Source organism: Pipistrellus hanaki, assembly GCF_964339955.1.
Source record: "Pipistrellus hanaki genome assembly, chromosome: 13".
Classification (NCBI taxonomy): domain Eukaryota; kingdom Metazoa; phylum Chordata; class Mammalia; order Chiroptera; family Vespertilionidae; genus Pipistrellus; species Pipistrellus hanaki.
The window spans coordinates 21,789,686-21,817,631 of record NC_140515.1 but is presented as its reverse complement, the minus strand read 5'-3'; the positions used below and the strand labels follow the sequence as shown (position 1 = coordinate 21,817,631).

At 42.8% G+C, this 27,946-nt stretch overlaps 1 protein-coding gene across 4 annotated transcripts in view; it reads left to right on the top strand.

Moving 5' to 3' along the window:
* Nucleotides 1-27,946, top strand: part of CACNA2D3 (calcium voltage-gated channel auxiliary subunit alpha2delta 3) — a 781,459-nt gene that overhangs the window by 349,337 nt on the left and 404,176 nt on the right. For all 4 annotated transcript variants that reach the window (XR_014796705.1, XR_014796706.1, XR_014796707.1 and 1 more), the window contains exon 9: nucleotides 6,093-6,167. Coding sequence is in view for 1 of the 4 variants with exons in the window: in XM_084903113.1 (XP_084759239.1) it covers nucleotides 6,093-6,167 (75 nt within the window). In the remaining 3 variants the exon portion in view is untranslated. The remainder of the gene's footprint in view (nucleotides 1-6,092; nucleotides 6,168-27,946) is intronic.

The following is a 27,946-nucleotide window of genomic DNA, read 5'->3' as shown; positions in this document are numbered from 1 at the left end:
GAGGTGCAGGCTTGGTTAGGGTGACTGTAGGAGATGGAGTAGGTGTTTGGGAGCAATGATGGAAAGAAGGGGCCTGGCGGGTCAGCCCAGACCCAGCAAGTGTGCTCAGCCACGGCGCGGACCTGGGATGTCGTCTGGAGACAGTGGACATGGACGTAGTCTCAGCTGCACAGGAAGGTGTTGAGAGGGTCCCTTAAAGTCTCCACTGTCCCATGTCTTCGCTCATTCTCCTTTTTAGGCAACAGATGACCTGTTATACCTGAAAGCTCCATTGCTTTCATTGATCAAGTCCAGCTTTTAAAAATGAAGCAGGGTTCAGCATCCTCAGTATCATCCAGAACCCAGTCAGCTGTCCTCCACTCTCTGGCCTCTGAGCTGTGACCCACACAAATCAGCACAGACATGATACCACACCAGTGCTGGAGCTGCATGGATCTTGGTGGGCAAGTCCAGTCCATTGCTTCTTTGTCTCCAAAACATTCTGGCCATTCGTTTAATGCAACTTAAAACTTGCCCTTCCTAGTTGAGATCATCATTAAAATTCCCATTGAGGAGTTGGCTGTACCTTTAAAACAGGAGATGCTAGGAATGCTTACAGAGATTGGACAGCAGAAAGATAAAGTGTGGTGATGTTTCAGAGCATAGAGGGTGGTGGTTGCACAGAGGAGAGAAAGGCACAGTTGCTGTGAGAAGAGACTGGTGGGATGAAGTCCAAGAATGAACGAGATCGGGGGTTTATCTCAAGCCTGCTTTTGTTTTTGGATGGATCACTGCAGCATCAAGATAAGCACATTTTATTCTGAAAAGGAAGGCAGACATTATCTTCAGATGTAATGAGCATATTCTTTTCCTGATGAAAGCAGGAACAAAACATGGTTCGTGATCATTCCACAGTGATGATCCTGGGGAAATGTGGCCAGTATTTTATGTCCCTGGCACATAGCAGGTGCTTAGTTAACATTCGTTGAGCAAATGCAGGAACAAAGGGTTGGTTCCCTAGCAAATGCCTGCCTGGAAGGGGATTGGCAATGAGCTGGTTGCACTGTATTGGCTCCCGGTCTATCAGAGACCCAAGTCACTGAGAGGGTTGAGAGGGTGGCACAGAGAGGGATTTAGACAGTCGCATGTGCCTACTGGTGAAGCACTTCTCTCCAATAGTAGAGTCTGTGCTCTCCAGAGGAAGTCAGGCATGTGAGATGCACCCCAGAATGGGTCACTGCCATCACCCCCCACATCGCTTCCTGCTTAGCTAGTGCCAGCATCGGGTAGAGGGTACATGATGGTCTTTGTGTCCATGGAACACACATCACACTCACAACTGTAGTTTCTTTCTTTCTGTGCATGTGTGCCAGATGCTTTCTTTCTGTTTCTATGTTGAGTCTTTACTGAGTCATCTATGTTGAGTCTTTACTAAGTCATCTCATTTCATCTTCACTGCGAGATCATGGGGAGGTTTAGTTCAATCCCCAGTTTCTCCAACACAAACATGAAGGCTCTCAGCCAGTGTGTGGCAGAGCCAGGATTTGAACCCAACCTGTGAGCCTCAGTTGCATTAGTTCCTACTGCCCTAGCCTTTGCGAATCAGAAGAGGGGATCCAACCAGACAAGAGGAGGGGATCCAATCAGACTAGAGGAGGGGATCCATTCAGACAAGAGGAGGGGATCCATTCAGACAAGACAAGGGGATCCAATCAGACTAGAGAAGGGGATCCAATTAGAAGACAGGAATGGGTCCAACCAGAGGAGAGGAGAGGATCCAATCAGATGAGAAGAGGGCAGAAGGAAACCAACAGTGCCTGAAGCCCTGTGTCTATATGGCTGTTTCTGAGCTCTTAAGGGAAGAAGGTGCTTTGTCCATCTTCTCACAGTGTGATTTGTGGGCTGGCAGACAATCTCCAGGCTGCTTGGTCCCCTTCCTTTTCTGCTAAGAGACTCTACCCATGTCCCAGAAATTTGAGGAATAACTTGCATCTTTGGGGAGAAGGGGACTGGTCAAGTTTCTCTCTAGTTTCAGTCCTGGCCGTGGAAATGCAAAAAAGCAAATGCCAGAAGCAGACTCTGTGTTGCCAGTGACAATGTGCACTGCATCCTTTCTTCCTTAGACTACTGCTCTCTGGCTGTCTAAGTAAGGCTGCAGGAGAACCATGCATAGCACTGAGGTGCCCGGGTCTGCAGTAGTGAATTAATATGGCCACCCCACATCAGTGTCTCACAGAGTAGAAATGTAGGGAACATCCATACAAACGCGGAAGTGTAGGAGAGCAGCTAGGCGCTTGGAGGCAACTCCACAGGCAGGACATGCTTGGTGTCCCCGGAGGAGCGCTGGGATAGGAGGAGCTCTGGGGTAGCGTGGTGAGCTGGCACAGCCAGCGAGCCCCCTGGCTCAGCTGCCAGAGGTGCACTGTTCCTGCACAGGGCTGAGCCAGCTCCCTCTGGTGCACAGACCAGATTGCTCAGCGTGGCTTTATCCTGATGCAGTCAAGGGAAATTAGTCAACTGCAAGCTTGGATGATGCCACTAACAAGTTGGTGGGGGTTCAGAAGAGCAGATTCCTCCGCTGTGGCCCAGGCTCCCACAGCGGTGAGCATGGTTTTGATTACTGCACATGTTCCTCCTGATGAGGGCAAGAACTTCCTGGTCTCCTTTACTTCTAAGTCCTCTCCGCAGCCCCCCACAGGCACAGGCCTTTGCATTAGCAAAGCAGTTTCAGGTCTGTGGCCTCATTGGATCCTCACAGGGGCCCCTGGAGGATAAACAGAAGATGAATTAGCACCTTCTTATGCATCAGAATCCAGGATCAGAGAGGTTTAGTGACTTTCCCAAGGCCACACAGTAAGTACCTGGCAAAGGTGGGAACTAGAGGTGTGTCCTGACTCCGGGTTCAGAGTGTTAACCACAAGAATCAACTATAAGAGTGTGTATTAGGCAGAACACAGATGAAGTGTTTACGTTTGGCTGGGAAATGGAGTTGGAAAGTTTTTGACTGCATGAAGACTAAATGAAGACTGCTGCAGCATCTAGGTACCTTCTGTTCCCAGGGGGGAGCCCGAGGGCCAGTAGTGGCAGTGGCTCAGCAGTGTCCTCAGGGACCCACACTGGCTCCCTTTTCCCACTCTGTCTCCCTTGAACTTTGCTCTCCACTTTTCATCTTGTCCCCTCATGGTTACAAAATGACTTGCAACTGCATCAGAGCATCCCAAGTGAGAAAGAAGGCATGGATATAGATGAGTTTTCCTTTCATGAGGAGTGAATAATTCATTGAAATTGTCCAGAAAACTACCCCTTCAAGTTTCATTGGCTGAAAAGGAGTCACTTGACCAACCCTCATGGCAAGACAGGCTATGAAAGTGTGCATCCAGCAGAGGGGACCCGATAGCTGTGATTGGTTCAGACTGTTATGCGTTAGGCTTTAGGAATAGACATATTGTCCTCCTGAACCAAATCAGACAACTGCAGGGGCAGAGGCAGAGGGGAGGGATGTTTTATTTTCTTCTGTCCAACATGAACTGAAAACTTTGGGGAAGCTTCTTCAGGTTGGACTGTGCCCTCTCTTAATGGATCCTGAGATGATGTTCTGTTTGGTCAAGAACAGTTACACTCCCATTTGTCAATGGTGCATTTCAGAACTGCCTGAATGTATTTTTCTCTCCATGCTCCATCAGAAGAGATCTAAGCTCTATGACCATGGAGCTATACTTTTTCAAATGCTTTTGTATGTCTAGACCAATGGTCGGGAAACTGTAGCTCTCGAGCCAGCCTCAGTTTTGCTGCTCTGTTGACTAATAAGTTTGCTGACCACAGGTAGACTATATGTTACCATGTAGTTTGAAGCTGTGAGGATTAGGCAGTTGTGACATATTATGTGCAAAGAGGTAAAGGATAGTATATGACAGTGGTCGGCAAACTCACAGCCAGCCGCAGTGTGCAGTTTGCCGACCACTGGTCTAGACTAAGAACAAAGGTTAAAGAAGGAGCAAAAGCCAGACTGATGATAAACATAGAGGGTTGGGGATCAGAGAGGAGGCACTGGGAGTGTGGTCATCCTGAGGTCAGGGGTTGTGAGATTAGACCAGTGGTCGGCAAACTCATTAGTCAACAGAGCCAAATATCAACAGTACAATGATTGAAATTTCTTTTGAGAGCCAAAGTTTTCAAACTTAAACTTCTTCTAACGCCACTTCTTCAAAATAGACTTGCCCAGGCTGTGGTATTTTGTGGAAGAGCCACACTCAAGGGGCCAAAGAACGGCATGTGGCTCGAGAGCCTCAGTTTGCTGACTATGGGGTTAGACTGTCTGGAATTGAATCTGGACTCCACCCCTGATGTATGAATTTGGACAAGTGGATCATCCTTGCTCTGCCCCCATTTCCCTATCTGTGAAGGGAAAGTAATGAGGTGGAAATGCTGTGTGGATGAAGTCTAGCCTGTGTATAGTTAAAGTAGGTGTTAGCATTATCACTACTCCGACTTGCTTGTAAACACCTCAGCATGTGGGACTGATGAGTCTCCATAGCTGTAGCAGAGGCTGCAGGTCTGGTCCTCTTGAGTCATCTCTGCAGTTTGTCCAGAGCAGTTGTCCCAAGCTATTCACTTTATTTCCCTCACACCCCAGCTCACAGTCCTCCATGGTCCTCTATGCCCTCAAGTTTAAAGCCCAAACTCCTTATCCAGGCTTTGCATGAGATCTGGGCTTGTGAGATGATTCTGGCTCTTTCCCTCAGGGACTCTGGGCTTGGCTTTTGGTCCATGTAGTGCCCTGACACTCTCACTGAACATGTTCCTGGTCACCTGCTGTGGGCTCAGCCCCGTGCTGTCACAGGGAACACACAGAATCAGACATGGATTCTTGCAATGTGGCCCTGCCTTATGATGAGGGAACTAGGCACCAGGTAACTAGGATTTGGGAGGATTTAGGGGTGGGGTCACATCTGCCCCCCAGGCTGCTTCCCAGAGGAGGCAGGAATGAGCTGAGCTGGAGGATGAGCAGGAGTCAGCCAGCAGATGCCAGAGTGAGGGAATTAGGACTGGCTGTGCTAAGTTCATGGGGGAGGACTACTGAGTTAAGGTGCTAGAAAGGTCAACGGATGCCAGTGTCCAGAGCCTTGCCAAGGCCTGGGCAGGTTTATCTGAAGAGCAGTGGGAGCTGTGAATGGGGCCGAGGGGAGATGATATAGTCAGATTTATAGTTTGGAAGGACCAGTCTAGCTACAGTGCAGAGAAATCCTGCTTGATAAGAGAAATGAAGAGAAGAACACTCACATTTCAACTTCATAGTTGTAAGATTTGGACAAAATCAAATGGTCTTATTCTGTGTATTCTAGGATCAAGCATGATTGGAAGGCTGGCCTTGGCCTCTGTGGAAGCCGTGGTCACTGTGCATAGTAATGCTGTGACCAACACCTGCTCAGCCCCCCAGGGTGCCCAGGGAGCATCAAGGCCTCTCCTCTATTCTGGCCTCCTATACCTGCGACCCACACATGCTCCTCTGGCTCCAGGAAGCCAAAGGCAGGAGCTGGAGGTCTATTCGCCCAAGTCTGGGATGCCCTTTAGATCCCACATGTGTAAGGTAAATAGACGTTTCGCTTTTGGTGGGACAGCCCGGATTTTTAACAATTTGTCCCCCTTTCCGCGGCATTTTTAAAAAGTCCCAATTCTTTAAAAAAAAAAAAAAAAATCGGGACTTTTTTAAAATGCCGCGGGGAGCGGGACAAATTGTTAAAAATCGGGACTGTCCCGCCAAAAGCGGAACATCTGGTCACCTTACACATGGGCTGTGTGCTGTCAGCCATGCCCAGGGAGCTTGGTGTTTAGAGCTCCCCCTGAAGGATCATCATTTAACTGTGTACACCCTGAACACTGCCAGGCCAACACATGCTCTAGAAGTTTCTTCTTCAAACTAGAAAAGAACCAAGGCCATCTTTGGCACATAGGCAAGGTTTCTCCAGGGGCACCAATTGGAAAAGCCACCTTAGGTGAATGAATTGAACCTGTGATCATACTGCTTTTCTGTTTTGTGTGTGTGGCCTTAAATGATTACACTGGACCCTTTTTAAATGCTTACTGTTTCCTCTTGGCTGTTTTTCCCTCTGCAGTATAACGAGGAGCTTCACTATGTGGAACCTTGCCTGAATGGGACATTGGTGCAAGCCGACAGGACGAACAAGGAGGTGAGGCCTGCTGCTGGGTGGGCGCGTCAGGGGCCTGGCACACCCGTCTGCCCACGGTGATCACTTATAATAATTATGTCTTAACCTTTAGAAACTCATCAAATGCACTGCTCTTTCCCTGCGGGCCTCAGAACCCTTGTGTGTGAACATTTAGGAAGAGGCAGGATGAAATCATGGCAGTGCAATGATTGCATTGATTTCAGGTGCTTGCTAATGGCGAAACAATTACATTGGTTTTCTCTTTCTTTTGCTCTAAGCACATCCTCTGTTGTGCTTGGCACCTGGGTTGATACCATTGAAAAAAATATGACTGTTGCTGAGATTTTAAAGAAAATTTAAGTCACTTGGTATATTATTATTGCCTTTTATAATTGATTAAATAATTATTGAGGTAGCTATTGGGGTAACTTGTCTCCCAGGTGAGAAGGTAAGCTTTACAAGGATAGAGATGATGTCTGCTCTCTGCTGTGTCTTTAATGCTCCAAGTATTGCCTGCTTCCTACATATTATGGAACAAAAGGAAGACAGGTTAAACGAGGACCTTAGGAAATGAGGTAGAAGTTCACCTTCCAGTTGGAACATTCTAGGAAAACACCCAGAATAGATTTGTATAAAAATAAATATTGTTTTCTTTTACTTAATCTTTGAATTAATCAGTAGAACCACTACCGCTACCAATACTACCGCTATAGGGCCAGGTGACAATTTAGGCTGAAGGTGCAGCTGCAACTACAACAATGTAATACCTCCTGGGACTCATAGCTGCTGATGCTCACATTCGTTTTGTTGTAACTGCCAGATACAAAGAATGAAATGATGCACCTGCCCTGGAGAGCAGACCCTTGAGGTGGCCGAGGATAGTGGCCAAAGTAGGCCTCTGTGAGGCTCTGTGCATTTGCTGGGAGACCTCCTGGCCCAAATAGGAGTGACGCTGGTGCTTAGATGCAGTGTTAGAAGAACCTGGTTTGGGCATCTTTGCGTTAGTGGAGGACAAAGGATTTAGAACACAGGTGAGAAGGAAGACATTATACCGGAATTGACATCCAAGCGTCAGTTTGAAGAAGAAGACATGCCATAGCAAGCTTTGTTCTTAGATGAGAGAAACAGGTACATTGTAGATCCAAGAGCAAGTGTATCTAGTGAATGTTGGCTTATGGCCTTTTTCTAGACTATGATAAGAAAAAATGACATAAACCTACCAGCGGATTTTCCTAGAAACTTTCCCTTTGTCTGGTCTTTGCCCAGGTCTGGATCGCATACCTTCCCCGATATAGCAGCATTGGAACATCTCCAAACCTCAGATAGGTGGCCAGTGATGGTGCTTATGACATTAAATAGAAAAGATGCTTCAGCACGGTTATTGAGCATTGGAAGGTCATTGTTTGATTCCCGGTCAGGGGACAGGCCCGGGTTGTAGGCTCAATTCCCAGTGTGGGGCATGCAGAAGGCAGCTGATCAATGATTTTCTCTCATCATTGATGTTTATAGCTCTCTCTCCCTCTCCCTTCCTTTCTGAAGTCAATATATATATGTATATTAAAAAGATGCTTGAAATGATTAAGGTAACTTCCTTTAGGTAACTTCCCAATGAACAGAGCCAGTTTGATATCTGGAGCTATAAATTCTTATGATTGAAAAACTTGTTAGAAAGGGTGGGCTAAAAACATATTTAAAATTCTCTTTGATTGTATGGGTATTGAAGACAGGAATAGTTTTGAATATAAAAATTAATCCAGATTCTGATTCTGCCAATATGGAGTAGGCACATTTCAATTAGACTCTCCCCCTTACAAATAGAAGTCCCTGTACATAACTTAATCTAAAGACATGAGGTGAGCTCCCTGGATTTCCATAATGATTCCCAAATGACCTGAATAGAGCAATCCAGATGATTCCCATCTGAACCAGCAATACACACACACACACACACACACACACACACACACACACACACGAATGGACACCCACAAGTATTGTATATAGAAGTTTCAAGAAAAGCTAAATGACCAGAAGAAGGGTGATGTATCCAAGAAAACCTTTGAGACAACACCTTTCCTATTTCAGCCAAACATCAGTGGTACAACTCTAGACAACTCTCCATAGCTTCAGTGGGGCTGAACAGAGAGTTGACTTTCCATCCCACTGATATCCACATGGTTTTTGTGCTCCACCTCAACAGAGAGACAAAATGCTAAGAAAAAAATGATAAAATAAGACTGAGTCTCATAATATATAGTCCAAAATGCTCATAATTCAATAAAACATTTCTTGTCACCCAAAAACTAGGAAAGTCACAATATGAGTGAGAAAAGACAATCAACACAAGCTAATATTGACATGAATCAGATGTTGAAATTATCAAATTGCTTCAAGGGGCAATGAAGAATTCTCTTGAATCAAGCAAAATAAAAAATAAAAAATATTAGCCAAGAAATAGAAGTGATAAAAAAGCGCTAAATGAAAATTATAGAACTGAAATATACAGTTACCAAAATAAAAAGCTGACTGGATCAGCTCACCAGTAGAGTGGAGAAGACAGCAGGTAAAACCATTGAACATTAGTATAGATCAATAGAAAACACCCAATCTGAAAAGCAGAGAGAAAATGGACTGAAATGAAACAAGTCCCGGGGACATGTGGACAATAACAAAAGGGCAAGCAGTCACGTCATGAAAGTCCCAGAAGAGCCAGTAGAACTCGATAGATGTTTGAAGATGCATTGGCTGAAAAATTCTCCAAATTAATAAAAAAGTATAAACATATACATTCAAGAGGCTAAGCAAATTCCAAATAGGATAAACCCAAGTAAATCAATGGAAAGACACATAATAATTAAATACAATTAGACAAAGGGAAAGAACTTGATAAGAGCCAGAGAGAAAAGACATGTTACTTAAATTACTCATTCGAACGACAGTAAATTTCTCATGTGAAATCATGGAGACCAGAAAGAAGTGGCATAGTATTCTTCAAATACTGAAAGAAAAGAACTGTCAACTCGGGATTCTGTATTCAGTGAAAATAAATTTTATGAATGAAGGGGAAATGAAGACATTCTCAGATGACTGAAAGCTATGAGAATTTGTTATCAGCACATCAGCATTTAAAGAGTAGCTATAGAAGTTCTCCAAAAATAAAGGAAATAATAGAAAAAGAATTGAAAGTGCAGAAAGGAAAGAATATTGGAATGGGTAAAAATAGGAATAAGTATAATAGACTTTTATAATTCTCAGAAGATTCTTAAATCATATCTGATAGTTGAAGCAAAAATTATATAGTATCATCCAATGTGGTTCCCAATGTTTATTGAGAAAATACTTAAGACAATTATATTTTTAAAGTATGGAGGGTAAAGGAATCTAATTTCTACATTTTTTATGGGATTGATACATGCTGATAACAGTAGACTGGGACAAGTTACATATTTTTAATAACTAGAGCAACTATAAGAAAACAGTAAAGATGGGTTTTCCTAGAAAGCAACTCAGGAATTTAGAAAAGAGAAACAGGGATGAGATTCAGAGGAAATGAAGAGGAAAAAGACATAAATTGGCAAACTTAAGCCTTAACTAATTATCTTTCATATAAACGCACCATTGAAAGGGTAGAGATTAACTGAGTGGATAAAAAAATGATACAACCAATTCACTTGAAACACAAGAATATGGGTATTTTGAAGGTAAAAGGATGGGAGAAGGTATACAATGCAAACATTAATAAGGGTGGCTATTTTAACTTCAGGTAATATCATCTTTAGAACAAAATAAAAAATTCTCAAAATACAGAATGATAAAAGGATTAACCCACCAGGCAGACAAAACTATTCTAAAGGTGTTTGGACTAAACTATGGAGCTTTAAAACACATGAAGCAAAAATTAACAGAGTTGTTGATTAGTGATATTAAGCATCTTTTTATATGTCTATTGGCCATCTGTATGACCTCTTTGAAGAAATGTCTACTCAGTTCCTTTGCACATTTTTAACCAGATTGTTTTTGTTGTTGTTAAGTTTATAAGTTTATTATATATTTTGGATTTTAAACCCCCCCCCCTTGACATGTATCATTGGCTAAGTGTTCATTGTTAGTTGAATGAAAACAAGATGTGGTACATCTATACAAGGGGATATTATAATTCAGCCATAAAAAGAATGTAATCTTGTGATCTGTGACAATATGGATGGACTTAGAGGATATTACGCTAAGTGATATGTCAGGCAGATTAAGCAGTTACCACATGCTTTTGCTTATCTGTGAAATCTAAAAAAAAAAATTTTAAAAAACAAAAATATTAGATTTATAGAACAAATTGATGGTCACCAAATGGAACAGGGGTTAGGGAATGCATGAAAAAGGTGAAAGGGAACAAGAAGTACGAATTGCTAGTTATAAAAATAGTCATGGAAATATAAAGTATAGCATAGGGAATATAGTCAATAATATTGTAATAACTATGTATGCTGTCATATGGGTACTAGACTTATTAGGATAATTTTTTGTAACATATATACCAGAAAATGCCCAATCACTATGCTACATATTTAAAACTAATAAAATGTTGTATGTCAGCTATAATTGAAAAATAATTTTTAAAAAAGTAATACAACTTGGGGTAGAAATAGAAAAACCTACAGTTAGCCTTGGTCAGGTATCTCAGTTGGTTAGAGCATCATTCCAATATGCCAAAGTTGCAGGTTCAATTCCAGTTCAGAGCACAAATAAGAATCAGCAGATGAATATGCAAAAAGTGGAACAACAAATCAATGTTCTTCTCTAGCTCTCTAAAATAAATAAATAATTTTTTTTAAAAAAAGAAAATCCTATAATTACAGTGGGGACTTGAACATTTCACAGTCTATAACTGATATATTACTAAACTGAAATCAGCATGGATAGAGAAGAACTAAACATAATTATTAACCAATAAGATCTGAATAACATTTATAGAATACTTTATTTGCCAATATAGCATGCATATTCTTTTCAAATACCCATGGAACATTAGCCAAGATAAAACATATCCTGGGTCATACTACAAATCTTAACAACTATAAAAGAGTTGACATCGTATTGAATATCTTTTCTGATAATAATGGAATCAAACTAGAAATCTATAACAGAGTGATGACAAAAAAATATTCAAACACTTATAAATGGAGCATGCTTCTAAATAATCCATGGGTCAAGGAGGAGGTATTTATATATTTCATATATAAGTATATGAAAATGAAAAGACAACATATCAAAATGTGTTAGACAAAGCTGTTACAGATTTTAGAGGGAAATTTGTATCACTAAAGTCCTACATAAGGAAGAGGACAGCCTCAAATTAATAATCTAACTGTTTAGCACAATATACTAGAAAAAGAAAGAAAAATAAACCCAAAGCAAACAGTAATATATATATATATATATATATATATATATATATATATATATATATATATAATAAAAAGAAGAATAAATTAAATTGAACCAGGTTAACAGTAGAGAAAAATCAATGGCAACAAAACATGGTTCTTCAAAAATAAATCAATAAAACTGATAAACCTGTAGCAAGACTGGTGAAATTAAAAGAAGAGAGGTTACACATCACCAATATCAAAAGTGAAACAGGGAATATCACTACAGATACTGCAATTGTTAAAAACAATACAAGGACATTACAAACAACTTTATACTCATGAATTGGAGAACTTAGAAGAAATGGGCCAAGTACTCAAAGACTACAAGCTGTGAAAATCCAATCAGGATGAAACAGAGTACCTGAATAGTCCTATAAATATTTAAGAAATTTATCTCATAATTTAAAGTTCCAAAAAATGAAGAAAAAACAAAGTGAGTTCCAGATTGTTTTGCTGGATGATTCTACCAAGCATTTAAAGAAGAATTAACACCAATTTTACAGAATCTCTTCCAGAAAAAAAAATAAAAGGAGGGAAATCTCCCCAACTTATTTTTTTTAATATATTTTATTGATTTTTTTACAGAGAGGAAGAGAGAGGGATAGAGAGTTAGAAATATCGATGAGAGAGAATCATCGATGAGCTGCCTCCTGCACACCCCCTACTGGGGATGTGTCTGCAACCAAGGTACATGCCCTTGACTGGAATTGAATCCGGGACCCTTCAGTCCACAGACCAGCGCTTTCTCCACTGAGCCAAACGGGTTTCGGCTCCCCAACTTTTTTTATAAGGCTAGCAGTTCCCTGATAAGCCAAAGCACAGAAGAAAACTACTGACCAGTATTCTTCATGGATGTACAGCAAGAGTCCTCCACAAAATGTTAGCACATCAAATCCAATCTATACTAATAAAAGGGTAATATGCTAATTAGTCTGGATAGACCAGATGTCTTCCAGACATCCTTCCAGACAAAATAATGATGGTGAGTCCAAGGCAGAGACAGTTAGGGGCAATTAGGCAGGCGGGCAGAAGGGTTAGGGGTGATCAGATAGGCAGCCAGGTTAGGAGCCAGCAGTCCTGGTTCGGGGTTGGACCTAAACTGCAGTTGGACATTTCCTAAGGGGTCCTGGATTGGAGAGGGTGCAGGCTGGGCTAAGGGACCTCCCGCCCTATGCACAAATTTCATGCACCAGGCCTCTAGTAATGTATATAAGGAATTATACATCATCATCAAGAAGGTTTTAGTCTAGTTATGTGAGTCTGGTTCACCATCAGTATCCAAACAGTTCATGTAATTTACCATATCAACAGGCTAAAGATAAAAAATCATATGGTGACATCCATTAACTCAATAAAGGCATTTTTAAAAATCCAACAAACTCACAATTTAAAAAATTAAAAAAAAAAAAAAACTTTCAGCAACACAGGTACAGAGGTATCTTCCTGAAGTTGATAATGACCATCTACAAAATCCTACAGCTAATATTTCTCTTAAGGTCAGCACAGGAAATGGTGTCCATATTCATAATTCTTATTTAACATAGTGTTGTAAATTCTGGCAGTGGATTAAATTAGTAAAATTAGGAAAATAAATAAAGACATACAGGTCAGAAAGGAAGAAATTAAACTACCTTTATTTTTAGATGGCATGATTATACATGATTGTAGAAAATTCCAGTGAATGTACTAAAAAGGCAAAACCAACCAACCAACCAACCAACCAAAAACTCCTAGAACTAATAAATGAAATAATAAAAGTCACCTATCCTATCTAATAAAAGAGTAATATGTAAATTAACCATCACTCCACAACAAAAATGGCAGTGCCCATAGCAGATGCTGGTGGCATCGCCCCAGCAACAGGAGCCTAGCATCTGCTCCTTGGCCAGAGGACTGGTAGTGGGATGCTGAGCTCCCATCGCCAGCTGTGACATGAGGTCAGCATCAGAGCCATGGCTGTGTGGCGGGAAGGGAGTGGACTGCGGGGCTGCGAGCCCAGGTCCCTGCGCCCAGCATCAGTGCCTTGGTCTGCCATGCGGCAGGAGAGAAGGGACCTCTGGGGCACAAGCCCAGAGTCCACCCTCCCAGAGTCCTCGCCCTGGCCTGCCTTGTGGCGGGAAAGAAGGGGCTTGTGGGGCCCCAAGCTCAGAGTTCCCCCGGCAGGGGGGGAATCAGAAAAATAGATATTTCCAGTTCCTGATGGTAACAGAGCCCTATGGATTTCAGGGTCCTCCACCTGCAGCCCAGCAGCCCCAGTCACAGCCCCAGTCGCAGCCCCAGTCACAGACTGGAAGCCCCCTGCCAGCAATCCAGAAGGGACTAGCATGGCTCTGCAGGGGGAGAGGGGTGTCTGGCAGGCATGTTATAGACATCAAATCACTGCTGCCTAGGCCGCTCCCCTCCCCTCCCCCCGCTCTCAAGTAGTATGGTCCAAGGGGGTGACTCCTGAGGCAAGGCTCCCATGGCAGCTGATACTCACCATACCTGGTGAGGAAGCCAGACCTGAAAGCCCAAGCACCTGAGTACCCGAGCTGCAGGGCATCATGGGAACAAAAGTAGAATTAAATTCACAAAAAGCATTTAAGTTGTGAGTACATGAAACAGAATTTATTCTTGTCTTATTTATTTATTTGTATTATTTGTATTCTTATAGTTATTCCATATCCTTATTATTATTTATCTTTTGAGGTAATAATAGTTGGTAATTTAACCAACTTTTTCCCAACCTCATATATATATAAAAACAGTACTTAACAATTTTAAAAAGATTCTGATTGCTACATCCAATAATTTAGATGAATCTTTAAATCTTTAGAGAATTATTTTGAGTAAAGAAAACATCAATCCCCAAACAAAATACACTACATATAATGTTCTTAAAATGACAAAATTATAGAAATGTAGAACAGATTAGTGGTTTTCAGGGGTTAGAGGTTAGAGTGGGGAGAGGCCAGCGGCTGTAAAAGGGCAGCATGAGGGATCCCACTGTGATGAGGCCATTTAGAATCCAACAAAATCAATGTCAACACCCTGGTTGTGATACTGTAGCATAGTTTTGTAAAATATTATTAATGAATACTGCTTAAAGGACATATTACACTGTTCTGTGTTATTTCTGACAACTGCATGGGAATCTATAGTAACTACCTCAAAATAAAAGTTTGATTAAAAATAATCTGACATATATGAGGAACACTTAAATGGGGGCTTTATTCGTTCAGTGTAAACAGTCAAATAGTGTGTGTTTGGTTGCTTTTACTGTATGTAAAAAAATTTTGATTGAAGTTACAATTTTCTTATGGCTCATTTTATTTGGAGAAACTCTCAGAAGGCAAGGCATTTATTTGTTTTTCAGTGAAATCTTGGGATATTTAAAAACAAAAGTGAGCTTTTTTGGCTAATTTGAACCATTTCCATTTTTATCATTAGATGGATGTTAGGTCATATAGATTCAGGACTCGCTCTGTGGCATGGGACAGAAAATAGGAAAGAAAAATGGGAGTATATACCAGCCCACCTAACTGCAAAGTCCTGGGGTGGAAAAGTCTGTGCCCAAAGTTTTAAATGCAATGTCAGCAGTCGTGCCTCCTCTCTCTAGCCTCCTTCCCCACGTGTCTTCTGTGGACTGGATTGAGGCTGTCTGTTCTGGATCCATAGTTGTATCTAAAGAAGGTGAAGCAGCTCAGAAGAATCCAGGTCAAGGTGTTTGCAACTGTGGTGAGCAGGCAGGCACACCTGTGCTGAACAGACCTGCTCAGTGTTCCATCAGGAAAAAAACTGGGCATCTGGGCCACTATCTAGAAGGAAAGTGCTCAGTAGGAGCATGAATGAATGAATGAATGAATACATGAGCCACCTGGGAGAGGATGCTCTTTGAAAACGTTTGTTTGTTTGTTTCAGCAGATGATCCAAAAAACATTAAAAGCAAAAGCATGAAGCTCACTCATTATCTATCTATAATAATAAGAGAGGAATATGCAAATTGTCCAGGACACCATCACAGTAACAACCAAGCAGCAGGCTGTGTGGGGCAACCAGGCCGGCAGGAGGGTTAGTGAGGAACAACCAAACAACTGAACAACAGGCTGCATTGGGGCAACCAGGCTGGCAGGGGGACAGTTGGGGGTGACTTGGCTGGCATGGGGGGCAGTGAGGGGTGACCAGACTGTTGTGGGGGCAGTTGGGGGCGACAAGGTCAGCGGGGGAGCACTCAGTGGTGACCATGCTAGTGGGATGCAGCAGTTGGGGGTAACCAGGCCAACGGGGGGGGGGGGGGGGTGGAGGGCAGTTAGGAGCAACCAGACAGGCAGGCAGGTAAGCGATTAGGAGCCAGTAGTCTAGGATTGTGAGAGGGATGCCTGACTGCTGGTTTAGGCTTGATCCCCGGGATCGGGCCTAACCTGGCAGTTGGATGTCCCCTGAGGGGTCCTGGATTTGAGAGGGTGCACTGGGTCTCTAGTATATAAATAAAAGCCTAAGCGAACATTACAAGAGCAGTTGACCAAACGACAGGTCTACAAGTCGCTATGTCATGCACGAACCACCAGGGGACAGACACTCAACGCAGGAGCTGCTCCCTGGTGGTCAGTGCACTGCCACAGCGAACCTCCCACTGTCCCTTCACCCAGGCAGTCCCAATCACTGGCCAGGCCAACTGGGCCTCTAGTGTTAATATAATTGAGACAATCTGAATCAGACTGTGGGTGAAATGATCTGATTCCAGGCGTGGCAATCCTCACTAGTCTAGTTCAGGCCAAATCCCTTAAATGATAGCTTGGGAGCCTTCTCCTGTTCCTGGTGAACTGGGGACAGAGGATGACGACTTCTGTATGAACCTGTATAGAAATGGCCCAGTGCACACTGATGCCAGCCTTCCACCCCCCAAGTTCAAGAATTCTGACTACACTGTGCCAAATCCTTTGGGACATTCATCTTTCACTTAAAATATCCATGTTGTATCATGACGAATTTTTATCATGGCCAAATAAGTGAGAGACTTTCTTTTCTATACTTTTTCAACTTATGAATATTTCCTTGGTGACCACAGTGATGTTACCTCCAGTTAATGAAAGGGGCATGAGAGGGCATGAGAGGGTGACATCTGGGATGATTATGTCATGCACTTTTAGCCCTATGCTCGCTAACTCTAGCTTTACAACATGCAGGTGACTGCCTACAAAATCACAACTAGATAATTTTAAAATAGTATTTAAGCCCTAACTGGCTCAGTGGATAGAGCATCAGCCTGCAGACTGAAGAGTCCCAGGTTTGATTCCTGTCAAGGGCACATGCCCAGGTTGCAGGCTTGATCCCCAGTAGGGGGCGGTGTGTGTGTGCAGGAGGCAGCCAGTCAATGATTCTCTTTCCTCATTGATGTTTCTCTCTCTCTCCCCCTCTCCTTTCTGCTCTGAAATCAATAAAAATATGTATTTAAAAAAAAACTATAAAAAAACTATTTAATTAAAATCATTTAAAATTTTGAAAGAGGTGTGAGAAAAATCTTAATGCGCATTGGGGTAGAAGAAAAGATCAGGGTAAAATTGCTGGCCTCATTCAGACTAACTTGTGGTTTGAAGGTTTCCTGTGACTTTGCTTGAAATAGCCCATGACACATGCTCCCTGAGCAAGTGAGTTTAAGGCTCTGAGTTTTTGTTTTTGGCTTTGGAAAGTATTGTTTACTGTCTGGAGAAAATGTTGTTTTGCTGCTTTATGTACCAAATAACTCACTTTTGTTATTTTTCTTAAAGTAAAAAGAAACCAGGACAAATTGGCTGAGCCTGGAGCTCAAATATAGACTTCAAACCAGTACACTGGCATCCTAATCTACTTCAGGCCTTCTGAGGCATTCATCAGCCCTCCACGTGAACCTCCCGTGGTCTCTCAGGGGATGGGAAGGAAGGGGGGCCCTGTGCTTTCCCTCTGGTCCATAATGGAGCTGTTCTGCAATCCACCGAATGGCATGGCTCTGTTTAGGATTCATTTAGAAACCCATGCAACTCTCATCTTCCTGGCAGTTTTGATCATTTCCCATGGGATTCCTGAACGATCATGAATTAACAAAAGTGCACATCTGAGTTGTGGGATTTGCCCCAAGTACTGCTTCTTCCAGCTTGAGGTTTGTTAGGGAGACAGCCTCGGTTTCTACAACTCCCCACCTCTCTTGGCTTCAAGCCTCCAGTGCAAGGTGTGCCAGTGATAGGAGGGTGCGGGGCGTGATGTGCACTATAGGCAGAAAGTAGTGCTTCTTGCCCAGCTGCTGTGGCTCAGTGGTTGAGCATTGTCTCATGGACCAAGAAGTCCCTGGTTTAGTTTCTGATTTTGGGCTTGATCCCCAGTATGGAGTTTTCAGGAGGTAGCAGATCATTGATCTATCCATGTTCCTATCTCTCTCTCTCCCTCTATCTTCCTCTATCTCTAAAATTAATAAAAACATATTTAGACTCCAAAAAATGTAGCCCTTCTGCACACCAGTGGATGAATTACCAAGGGAGACAAAGTTTGCAGAACATTAATCTACTTGTATTCAATTCAAAACTTAGTAATAAGAGGTAGTTAGAATTGCATTGCTTTTAAAATGTCATGAGTACATTAAAAGTAACTGACCAAGGAAAAAATTGGGAACAACTTAAATGTAAATAAATTCTTCTAGATTCAGTATAACTTAGCACAATGCACCTCAAAGCAGAAACAAGGTAGGCTTATGTATATTACCATGAGAGAATAACAGGAGGAAAGGAACCGAAGGAAGGAAGGGAGGGAGAGAGGGAGCAAAGGAGGGAGGGAGGGCAAAGATTTAGGAAGTTTATTTATACCTTTATTTTTAAAAAATTGTGCTAAAAACATTGTACATGAGATAGCATTTAACAAATTGTTGTGTGTCCCATATAGTACTGGTATCTACAGAAGGTCTCTGGAACTTACTTATCACGCAGAGCTGAAACTTTATACCTGCTGAATAGCCAATGTCTATACCCGGAGCCCAAAGTACTTTTGCAGTCAGAAATATAGTATTTTAATATCAATTTTCTATTCTTAGAATTATTACAGATGTCTTTAAACAACAATTAGTGCGGGTCTGTAAACACTAACCCATGAGATGAGGATGTCCGTCCTGCTAATTTCCAGAAAGCATCCTTCCTGATTTCTGCTTATTGAGTGTAAGAGATACGGCCATATTTTAAATCCATGTCACCCTATTATGTGAATATTGCTACATTACAGTGACTCCAATGATTCATAAAGCAAATGTCTCCTGATTTCTGTGCAACAGCTTTGTAGAGAGGAAGTTACCAAAATGATGACCAGAGGCTATTGCCATGGGAGATGTGTTGTAGAAACTATCCTCAATTATGTTCCCCTTCACATTCCATTATGTCTTTATATTAATTTTGATTAAATTCACTTGTTTGAAGACAGTCAAACAACCGCTGGGGAACTATCTAGATTAGTGAATATTTATCAATGCATAATCTGGGTTAAAACTATTTATATAGTTTTAAAATTTCTGTTGTCTTCACTTTAATATAGTGTGCTTTGTGAACCCTTGTATGAGTATAGATTAGGGGTCTAGAACCAGATATTAAATATTTTAGTATTAGTATTTATATCTAAATACTAAATTTAGATATAAATACTAAATATGGGCCATGTGGTCTCTGCTCTAACTACTCAGCTTTGCCATTGTGGCGTGAAAGCCGCTATGGGTAATACAGAAACACATGGGTATCTGGCTGTGTGCCAATAAAACTTTATTTATAAAAATCAGTACCAGCCTGGGTGGTGCTGACCCCTAGTGTGGACTGTGGACAAGACTAGAGGAGAAGTCTTTTACCAAAAAAAGAACTTACACTGGGCTCCGGTAAAATCTTTCTGGAAGGGCCTGGAAATCGGTGGTTGAGAGCTAGAGTAGATGAGCTAATACTTCTTCACTCCTCTCATGTTCACTCTGTTGGTAAATGAGACTGGATCACAACCTTGGGCTGACTTTCAACCTTGCATAGATTTGCCAGTTAACTGATTTCTGATTTCTTAGTTCACTTACATTTAACCTGGAAGCCATCTCTTCTTCATTAAATATCTCCCCTGCACAAAGCAGAAGGCATTTTCCCTGTGTCGCTGGCTCTTTCTTATCTTTAGAGAGAAGATGTTCTTATATCGGTAATACTTCAAGGACAAGCCTGAAGTCTAGCAGCATTCTTGGGTATTTGCAGCGAGCTTGTGCTGGGTCGAGTTGGATTGACTTCATTCAGCAGTTCGCTGGGTCCTCCAAGGGGGCACCAGCACAAGTCAGGGAGCCCTGGCTTGGAGTTGATTTCTCCTGATCCTTCCCTGCGGACCAGAGGCTGCCTGCCAGGCTCTTCCTTGGATGGGTTTTGGAAACTGCAGATAATACTCTGTGTTGTGAGGCACCGAGAGAGCTGTTCATTGTGGAGTCTCTGCTGTATTTGTTTTGGGGCTGCCCTCCTACACTGGCTGATGAGCCTGGTGCAAAATGAAAATTCAGGCCCTTGGTTCAAAACTTAAGAATTTCAAAAATGGCAACAGAAGAGTATTGAACCAAAGGTTGAACCCTTCTAAACACAAGTTCCTGTGTGAGACCAACCTTGGAATCTGTCCCAAATTTATTAGCTCTGAGAATAAATATATCCTCTTTTCCTACCTATTTATAAGATGCTGTCAAGAGAATATTTAAGTAATAAGGAGAAAAGGGTCCTGAATTATTGTAGAGATTTTGAGGTAGGTAGACTGAGTTTTAAGATTCTTATTATTTTAACTTATACAAACTGTTTTTCGCCTCACTTGTGATGTGAAAGCTTATCTGACCACTAGGGGAGGCACCTCTTCCTCACTCACACCCAGAGCAGAGGGGACCAGGTGGGAACCCTTTAACAAAGCCCAGCCCCATCACCTGGGATTTCAAACTGGAGTTGAAGCAGAGCAGGGGCTGCGTTGTTTAGACATTCCTGCTGTCTGAAGTTGAAGGTGTTGGTGGGTGGTCCCCCTCTGTTCGGTGTCACTATCAACAAACGTGTGGAAAGAAGAAGTAACCAGAGATGCAGGCAAGCTTCAGTGAGCTCTGCCTTAATTGGCGAGTCCGTTGCATTTGTAGCACAGGCAGAATCAATTAGGAGCTGGGCTCCGAGACCCAGACAACGCTGGCCCTGCCCTGTCACCAGCACAGCCCTGGCAAGGCTCTAGGGCTGCTGAGTTACCCCATTGCTTTCATTGCTCTTACTTTCCAAGAATTCCTCCGACCTGCCAGACTCTCTTCACTCCATCTATCCAATCTCTTCCTTTCTTTCAAGGGCCTTCCCCTCTGAAGTGCCATTGGAGGTCTTTCTGTCTCCCTTGAAGGCATGGACCCTCTTTGCTTCCACTGTTCCCACTTGTCTAGGCCCAGGGTCAGGCATCCAATGTGCACTTGATAGTATGTCTGTCTGTCTGTCTGTCTGTCTGTCTGTCCGTCCTATAGAGCAAACTGTATTGTTGGCAGGTTGGAGAGTCGCTTTGAGGCTAAGATCACAAGATATGGATTTGTTCCCCAAATACAGACCTGCCAAGAAGAGGGGCTCATCCATAGCAGCGAGGCTTGTCTGTGTAATGATGTTTTCACGTTTTTAAAGAGATTTTAAAATTATTTTGTAATATATGAAATAATCAAGAATATGGATAAGCAATAGGAAGAACATTTTAAAAGTCACATTGTAGCCCTGTTATCAAAAAGCTCCAACTATATAATTTTTGTGTTTATCCTGAAGACTATCATATCAGATATATATGCTTTAAAAAATAAGGTGGGTTGTGTATTTTGTTACTATAAACAGTGCTGTGATGAGCATCTGTACCTAAATATTTGAATATATGCTTAATTCTTTAGAATAGATTTAAAGAATTGAAATAGGGTCAAATAATATTTAACTTTTGCACACATGTAAGGCTTTTTATATGTATTAGTTTGTTCATTGATTCAACAAACATTTTCGTGCCAGGCACCATTGCTGTTGGGGGTATAATGTGAACAAGGCTGATGAAGTTACCTTCTCCTGTGGAGATGCTAAGTTCTGGTGAGACAGATCATATCAAAGCCATTGTTAGGCCTCCACCTTAGACCCTGGTGATGCCAACACTCACACATCCAGCCCTGATCACAGCCCTGCCTACTCAGGGGGTCTGTGGGGTATCAACCAGCAGCCTCAAGTTTCTTGCACCCCAAACCAAGACTCTTCGCTTTAATTCCCAAAACTGCTATCCCCTCAAGTTGTCCTCAATTTAGCAAGTGACAGTTCCAGAGTAAGATTCAAGCCCAAACTGCATTCTCCTTGTTTCTTCTCCTTCCCTAGAGGATGGGCACCCAATTGCCAGCGAGTTCTGCCACCTCAATCTTCTAAACAACTGGAATCTGACCACACTCGGGCACTTTGCCATTTCTACCAGAGGCTGAGCCACATCCTGCTCCCTCAACTGTGGCCAATAGCCTCCTAACTGGCCTCCCTGTCCCCACCCTTCTCCTCCTCACTCTTCCTGACATCTAGTCTGTTCTCCACTCTGGGCAGAATGATGCTTTAGCTTTTAAAGTAAAAGCCACGCCACCCCATCTTGTGTTCAATCTCCTGCAGTGGCTCCAGGTAGAATAAAGCCAGTAAGGGCCGTGGTCCTGCTCACCCCTCATCTCTCAGTGCCCATCGCTCTGAGACCTCTCCTCACCCAGCTTCAACTTCTCCTGCTCCACGCTGTTCCTTGAACCCACAGGCCTTGCTGCCCCCTAAGGTCTTGGCACTTGTGTTGCTGGTGCTTGGGGTGATCTTCCCGATAGCCATGTGATGAGATCTATCACCCCCTCAAGACTCTGCTCCCAGGCTGTGCTCAGAGCCACCTTCCTGACCTCACTGTTGAAACTGCAGCTGCATTACCCTCTTGCTCTGTATTACACTCATTCTGAGCCCTTTTCAGTCATAGTGTCTCCCTCATACACTGAAATACAACTCCAGGAGAGCCTGGCTCATGGCAGGTACTGATAAATACTACTGAGTAAATCAAGCCAAAAAGGAAATAAAAATCCAAGAGCTGTAAAAATATAACAGGATAAGGGGGCAGAATGTGATTTAGAGGGGATGAGGTGGTGGTCAGAGACCTTCTCTGAGACATTGAGAGGAGACCTGGGTGAGAAAAGGCCACATCCAGGGGGCCTTGTCAGGTGGGCTGAGGTCCAGCCTTGGCCATTCTGATGAAGCCACTGGGATGTTCTATACGGGAGCGGCGGGATGGCATGTGATATCTGTTTTTAAAGAATCCCTTTGAGTGCTGTGAGGAGAAGGGTCATGTCAGGTCAGAATAGAAGCAGGTGATCCCAGGAGAGTCCTTCTCTGAGCGTAGGTGTGTGAGAGTGGTGCCTTGAACTAAGATGATGCTAGCGGAGATGGTGAATAGTGAGTGGGGGTGAAGATAGGCTTGCAGTAGATTTATTGTGGACAGAGAGGGTGTGTGTATCCTTCAGGGGGACTGTGCTAGCTCTAATGGTCATGGGTGTGATGCCCATGCCCTGGTGAGGTTGACTTTTCATATGGCTCTATGAATACATATCACTGAGTATCCAGGCATTCTATGAACATACACTGCACGATACATACCATACACTATGTCACTATATGCAGATGAGTGGCAAAGGGGAATAGTCTGGTTACCTTTGATGGCCCTTCTCTTTCCTTCAGGTAGAGTTTCTCATTGTCCTGATGTCCACATTAGGAAGCATAGGGAATCCCAGGGAGAAGAGGATCAACCAGGACAGGTTATATCACCCCCAAACTTCTCCTGGGAAGAGGAAAGATGAGAGCTGGGGTTCAGCAAGGAATATGACTCTTTCTCTATGCAAATAATAAATTAAATAGGGAGGAAAATGTGGAAGGAGAGGAGTACGGTAACATATAGATAAAGATGCAGATGTGATTCTTTGAGTGACAGAAAGGGACACTGAGGGACCTGAAAGGACCAGATATGTGAAAAGATGTAAAAAACTATAAAGAATCGGACTGGTGCAAATGACTGATGCAACATTTCTCTGGTATATCTAATCATAAATGAATGCATAATGGTGCTGATTACACTAGTGGGTAATTTGTATATTCATGCATCAACAGGACAGATCGCTCCCAACATTAAAATACCTGTTGCCATGATTATAACTAAATTTGGGTTCATAAAAGCAATTTCAGAAACAGGTAGGATGCATTCAACATTTACATTTTATCCCGCTAAATCAGAATAAGGCTCATTTAATCTACTGAAACAATTACAAAAAAAGCTCTTAATCTGTTTTAGGCGTGAAACGCAGTACTGTTAATTAGGAAGACTGCATTCGTTTGCAATGAGCTAGTAACGACTTTTGAAAATCTCTGAAGGCTTATAGAAAAGCTATTGCCAGGGTTGTGGGGAAAAGGTCACTGCCTTGAAGTTTTGAAAAATGACTGTAGACATTTACTCAAGATCCATGTTCAGGGAGAAAGGAGAGGACCACCTGCCAGAGGCCAGGGCCCCCCCTCAGATCTTCACATATCATTTTCAGGCTCACCTACAAGAATATGAGCCAAGATCCTCTTCTACCCCCTCCCCTCCCACACACACTCTCCAGAATTACTCAGGATCTGCAGGGAAAGAGGGGCCTTATATTCTCAAGTAAATAAACGTCAGGAAGTTACCAGCTTAAAAAACAGATTCAAAGGCCCATTTTTTAAAACAAGTGATGTTTGAGAAAAGGGGGACTCATATTATTTGTATGAAGAACTGAAGAATTGTGATATTGAAAGTCTGTGATGGAGTCATGATGGTTGTTCAGGAGAGGGAAATAGTAAGCATGTGCTTATTAATGTAAAAAAAAATTCAAACCTTAGTCCATTCTGGCTGCTGGAACAAAAAGCCCATAGACCAGAGGGCTTAAACAGCAGACATTGTTGTGAGTTTATTTAAGCCAAACTGTCGAAGATTGCCTGGTAGCAGAATCTCAAGGTGTTAAGGTAATGTTCCGGAGAATGGTGTTTTTTTTCACCTAGTTTTATACAATCAAAGGAGGAGACGTAAGTGGGGTACATAAAATCCAATGGTAACAAATTAGGGAGGTGGGAGAAAGCAAAGGGGATGGGCAGGGGAGGGAAACTCTAGGATTGGATAAAAAGGTAAAATGATAGACACACACTTCTTTTACATAGGTGGGTGCAGGATGGTTAATAGTCAACAATTAATGAAATAATTAACAATGAGGGAATTTGTGGTCTGTGCCCTAGAGCCATTTAGTGAGGGGTCCGGAAAAAGGAAAGTTAAAAGTTACCCTGACATCCCACAGTTATGATATCTTAGATGCAAAGAGACAGGAGGCTCGGTAAAGATCAAAGGTGATCTTTGTAAGCAAAGATACCAGCCTTAGCCATGACTACCCACTATAAGCTGCTTTTTTAATGAAAAGGTTTTCTCTTCAGACCATCCTTTGTGGTTACTTTAGGTCTCTGGAGTTTGTAAGGCCATCATGCACGACTTACCTGAGTGAGTCAGGTTAGCATGTGGCCCCTGGTTGTCCCTATGCTTATTTAGTTGAGTTTTTAACTTGAGGAGTAAGTGTCATCAAGGTCTGTTGATTGAAGAGCCACCAGCCACAGGACACTCTTTCCCGTGGCCTGAGCTCCCTTACAAGTTGCATCCTTGTCATCTGTGGGTATTGGGCCACCCTACATCCATTGTCCCCTTCTGTAGAACCCATAGTTTGAAATCTTGTCAGGGCCATACTCTGAGAAGTCATTGTCTCTTTTTCTCCTTCATAAAAGAGGTTGATGAGACTTTGTGTCCAGCGTGCTGAGAATTCGGGGCAGGGAAGTGTTCTCGGAGGCCTGTTCATTGTAGTGTAGTCCCTGAGTGCACCTGGCACCTGCTTCTCCCCATTGATTCTAAAAGCTGTCTGATGGCCAGCGGCACCAAATTCCTTTCTGTTGCTTGCAATCAAGAATGCAGACACGCTGGCAAATGAACTTTTTAAGAAGTTGGAACTGTATGCACAATTTCCACTTCAGTATGTTGCTGCCCTTTGCATAGCTTCTTTGAAGGGAGAGAGATGAGTTCCAGCTTCCTGCTTCTAAACCTTATTGTGTGCACACGAGGGTGGCTCTTGAATACTGTGAGACTTGGGCCTCTCCCGGGCCAAATCTAGAAGGCCTAGGCTAAGGAATATGGGATATATCTATGCCTCACGCTGTATGCTCTTTAAGATCTCAGAGAAATTCACGCCAGGGGGTTTGTTGGCAGAGTTCACTGACTTGACTTTCTCTGAGATCTTAAAAATCATAGAGCGTGAACCACGCTGCTGTAGTAATTTGCCAGGGCTGCCTAACAAAGTACCACAAACTGGGTGGCCTAAAACAGCAGGAATTTCTTGCCTAAAGTGATGGAGGCTAGAAGTATGAAAATCAGTGTCCGCAGTGTCATGCTCCCCCTGAAACCTGTAGGGGAATATGTCCTTGCCTCTTCCTAGTCTTTGGTAGTTTGCGGGCAACCTTCAGCATTCCTTAGCTTGTAGCTACATTGCTTCCATCTGTCTTCGAATGCTGCTCTCCCTGTGTTTCTGTCTTTCTTCACATGGCATCTTCTTCTAAGATGTCTTAGTCCATTCTGGCTGCTGGAACAAAAAGCCCATAGACCAGAGGGCTTAAACAGCAGACATTTATTCTCACAGGTCTGGAGGCTGGGAACTTCAAGATCAAGGTGCCAGTAGTGGTGTCTGGCCAGAGCCCACTTCCTTGAGTAATCAATGGCTATCTGTGGGAAAGGCATGAGGGAGCTTTCTGGGGTCTCTTCTCTAAGGCTCTGCCCTCATAACTGACCATTTCCCAAAGGCCCCAACTCCAATATCATCACACTGGGAATTAAGTTTCAACATAGGAATTTTGAGGAGATGCAAACATGCAGTCTTTAGCCTAAGAAATGCCAGTCATATTAGATTAGGGGGCCGCCTTACTCCAGTATGTCCTCATCATAATCTTAACTGATGAGATCTGCAAGGGTCTTGCAAATAAAGCCACATTCTGAGATACCAGGGATTAGAATGTCAACATATCTTTTTGATTCATAATTCAAGCCATGACACAGGCTGAAACCCATACTTCTGTGGCAACGATAAGAAGTTTTAAGGCCCTTCCCATGTACCTTGTACCATGTGGACTCACCTTCTAAGCCACATGTGTCAAACACAAGGCCCGCGGGCCAAATCCAGCCCGCCAGGCCTTGCAATGTGGCCCGCACCGCGCTGTCATCACTGCACTCCGCTGTCAGTTTATGACATTGTCAGTTTATGACTGTTCAGTAAAACATTCGGCCCGCGATTTAGGCTGGATTTTAGATTTTGGCCCCTTCTCTGATTGAGTTCGACACCCCTAAAATCTAAGCTCATTCAGTATCAGCCACTGTCATTCATACTAGAGGAGTGTGGGCTGCCTTTCAGACACACTATGGTTTTTTCAGCTCTTCTCTGCCTGGAGTACTCCTTCCCTTCCTTAGGGAGACATCATCACCCAACTCAATATAGCCCGTGTTCCCCAGTTCACGCTTCCCACCAGACCCACTCTACAGGACTCTGATCACAAATTATTTTATTTTTAAATTTTAAATTGTGTCCCTCTCTTGCCCGCCCACCCCCCCACCAAAAAAGGCACAAGTTCCATGAGGCCAGAAGCCTTGTCTAATTCTCCCAGCATCTATAGTAGATGCTCAGTAAACACATGTAAAGATCCCAAGAAAGTGTGTGCTAGCCCTTTATTTGAACAATGTGAATTTCAGTGTCTGTTAGAGTCAGCTAAGTGAATTGCCACGGAGTAAGAACTGACTGGCAGTCGTGTATCAAGTACCAGCAACAAAGCAAAGGAGAAATTTACTTAGTTGTTGAATATGTGAAATTTTGTCCCAGCTCACTTAAATGACTTTGTTTTCCAAGATGCCTTTACTTTGAAACTGACGGTCCTTTGATAGTAGATAAAAGTGCGCTTTAATTCTGAAATGCGAACCGAGTCCGGTCAATTTCTCTAGCCTTGGAACAGTCCTCCTTGTCTTGGTTTTTAAGGCAGAATAATAGCATAAAACTAGGAAAAGGGGGCTTAGTCTAGAATCAGTTGCTCTTCTCACTTGACCATGTCATACAGTTCACTTTGAAGGCAAACTAAACATACTCTTTCCCAAAACCCATGCCAGGCAGTTAAGGTCTGAATGGCTTTAGAGCAAAGCGCATGCAAGCGTGAAGCAGAGGTCCATGGAGGAACTGGGAGGCAGGTATCTTTTGTTTAAAAGGATGTAGAGACCAAGCAATTGTGTTCACTTTAGCCTTTCATGCTCAGAGTTGATGCCAAG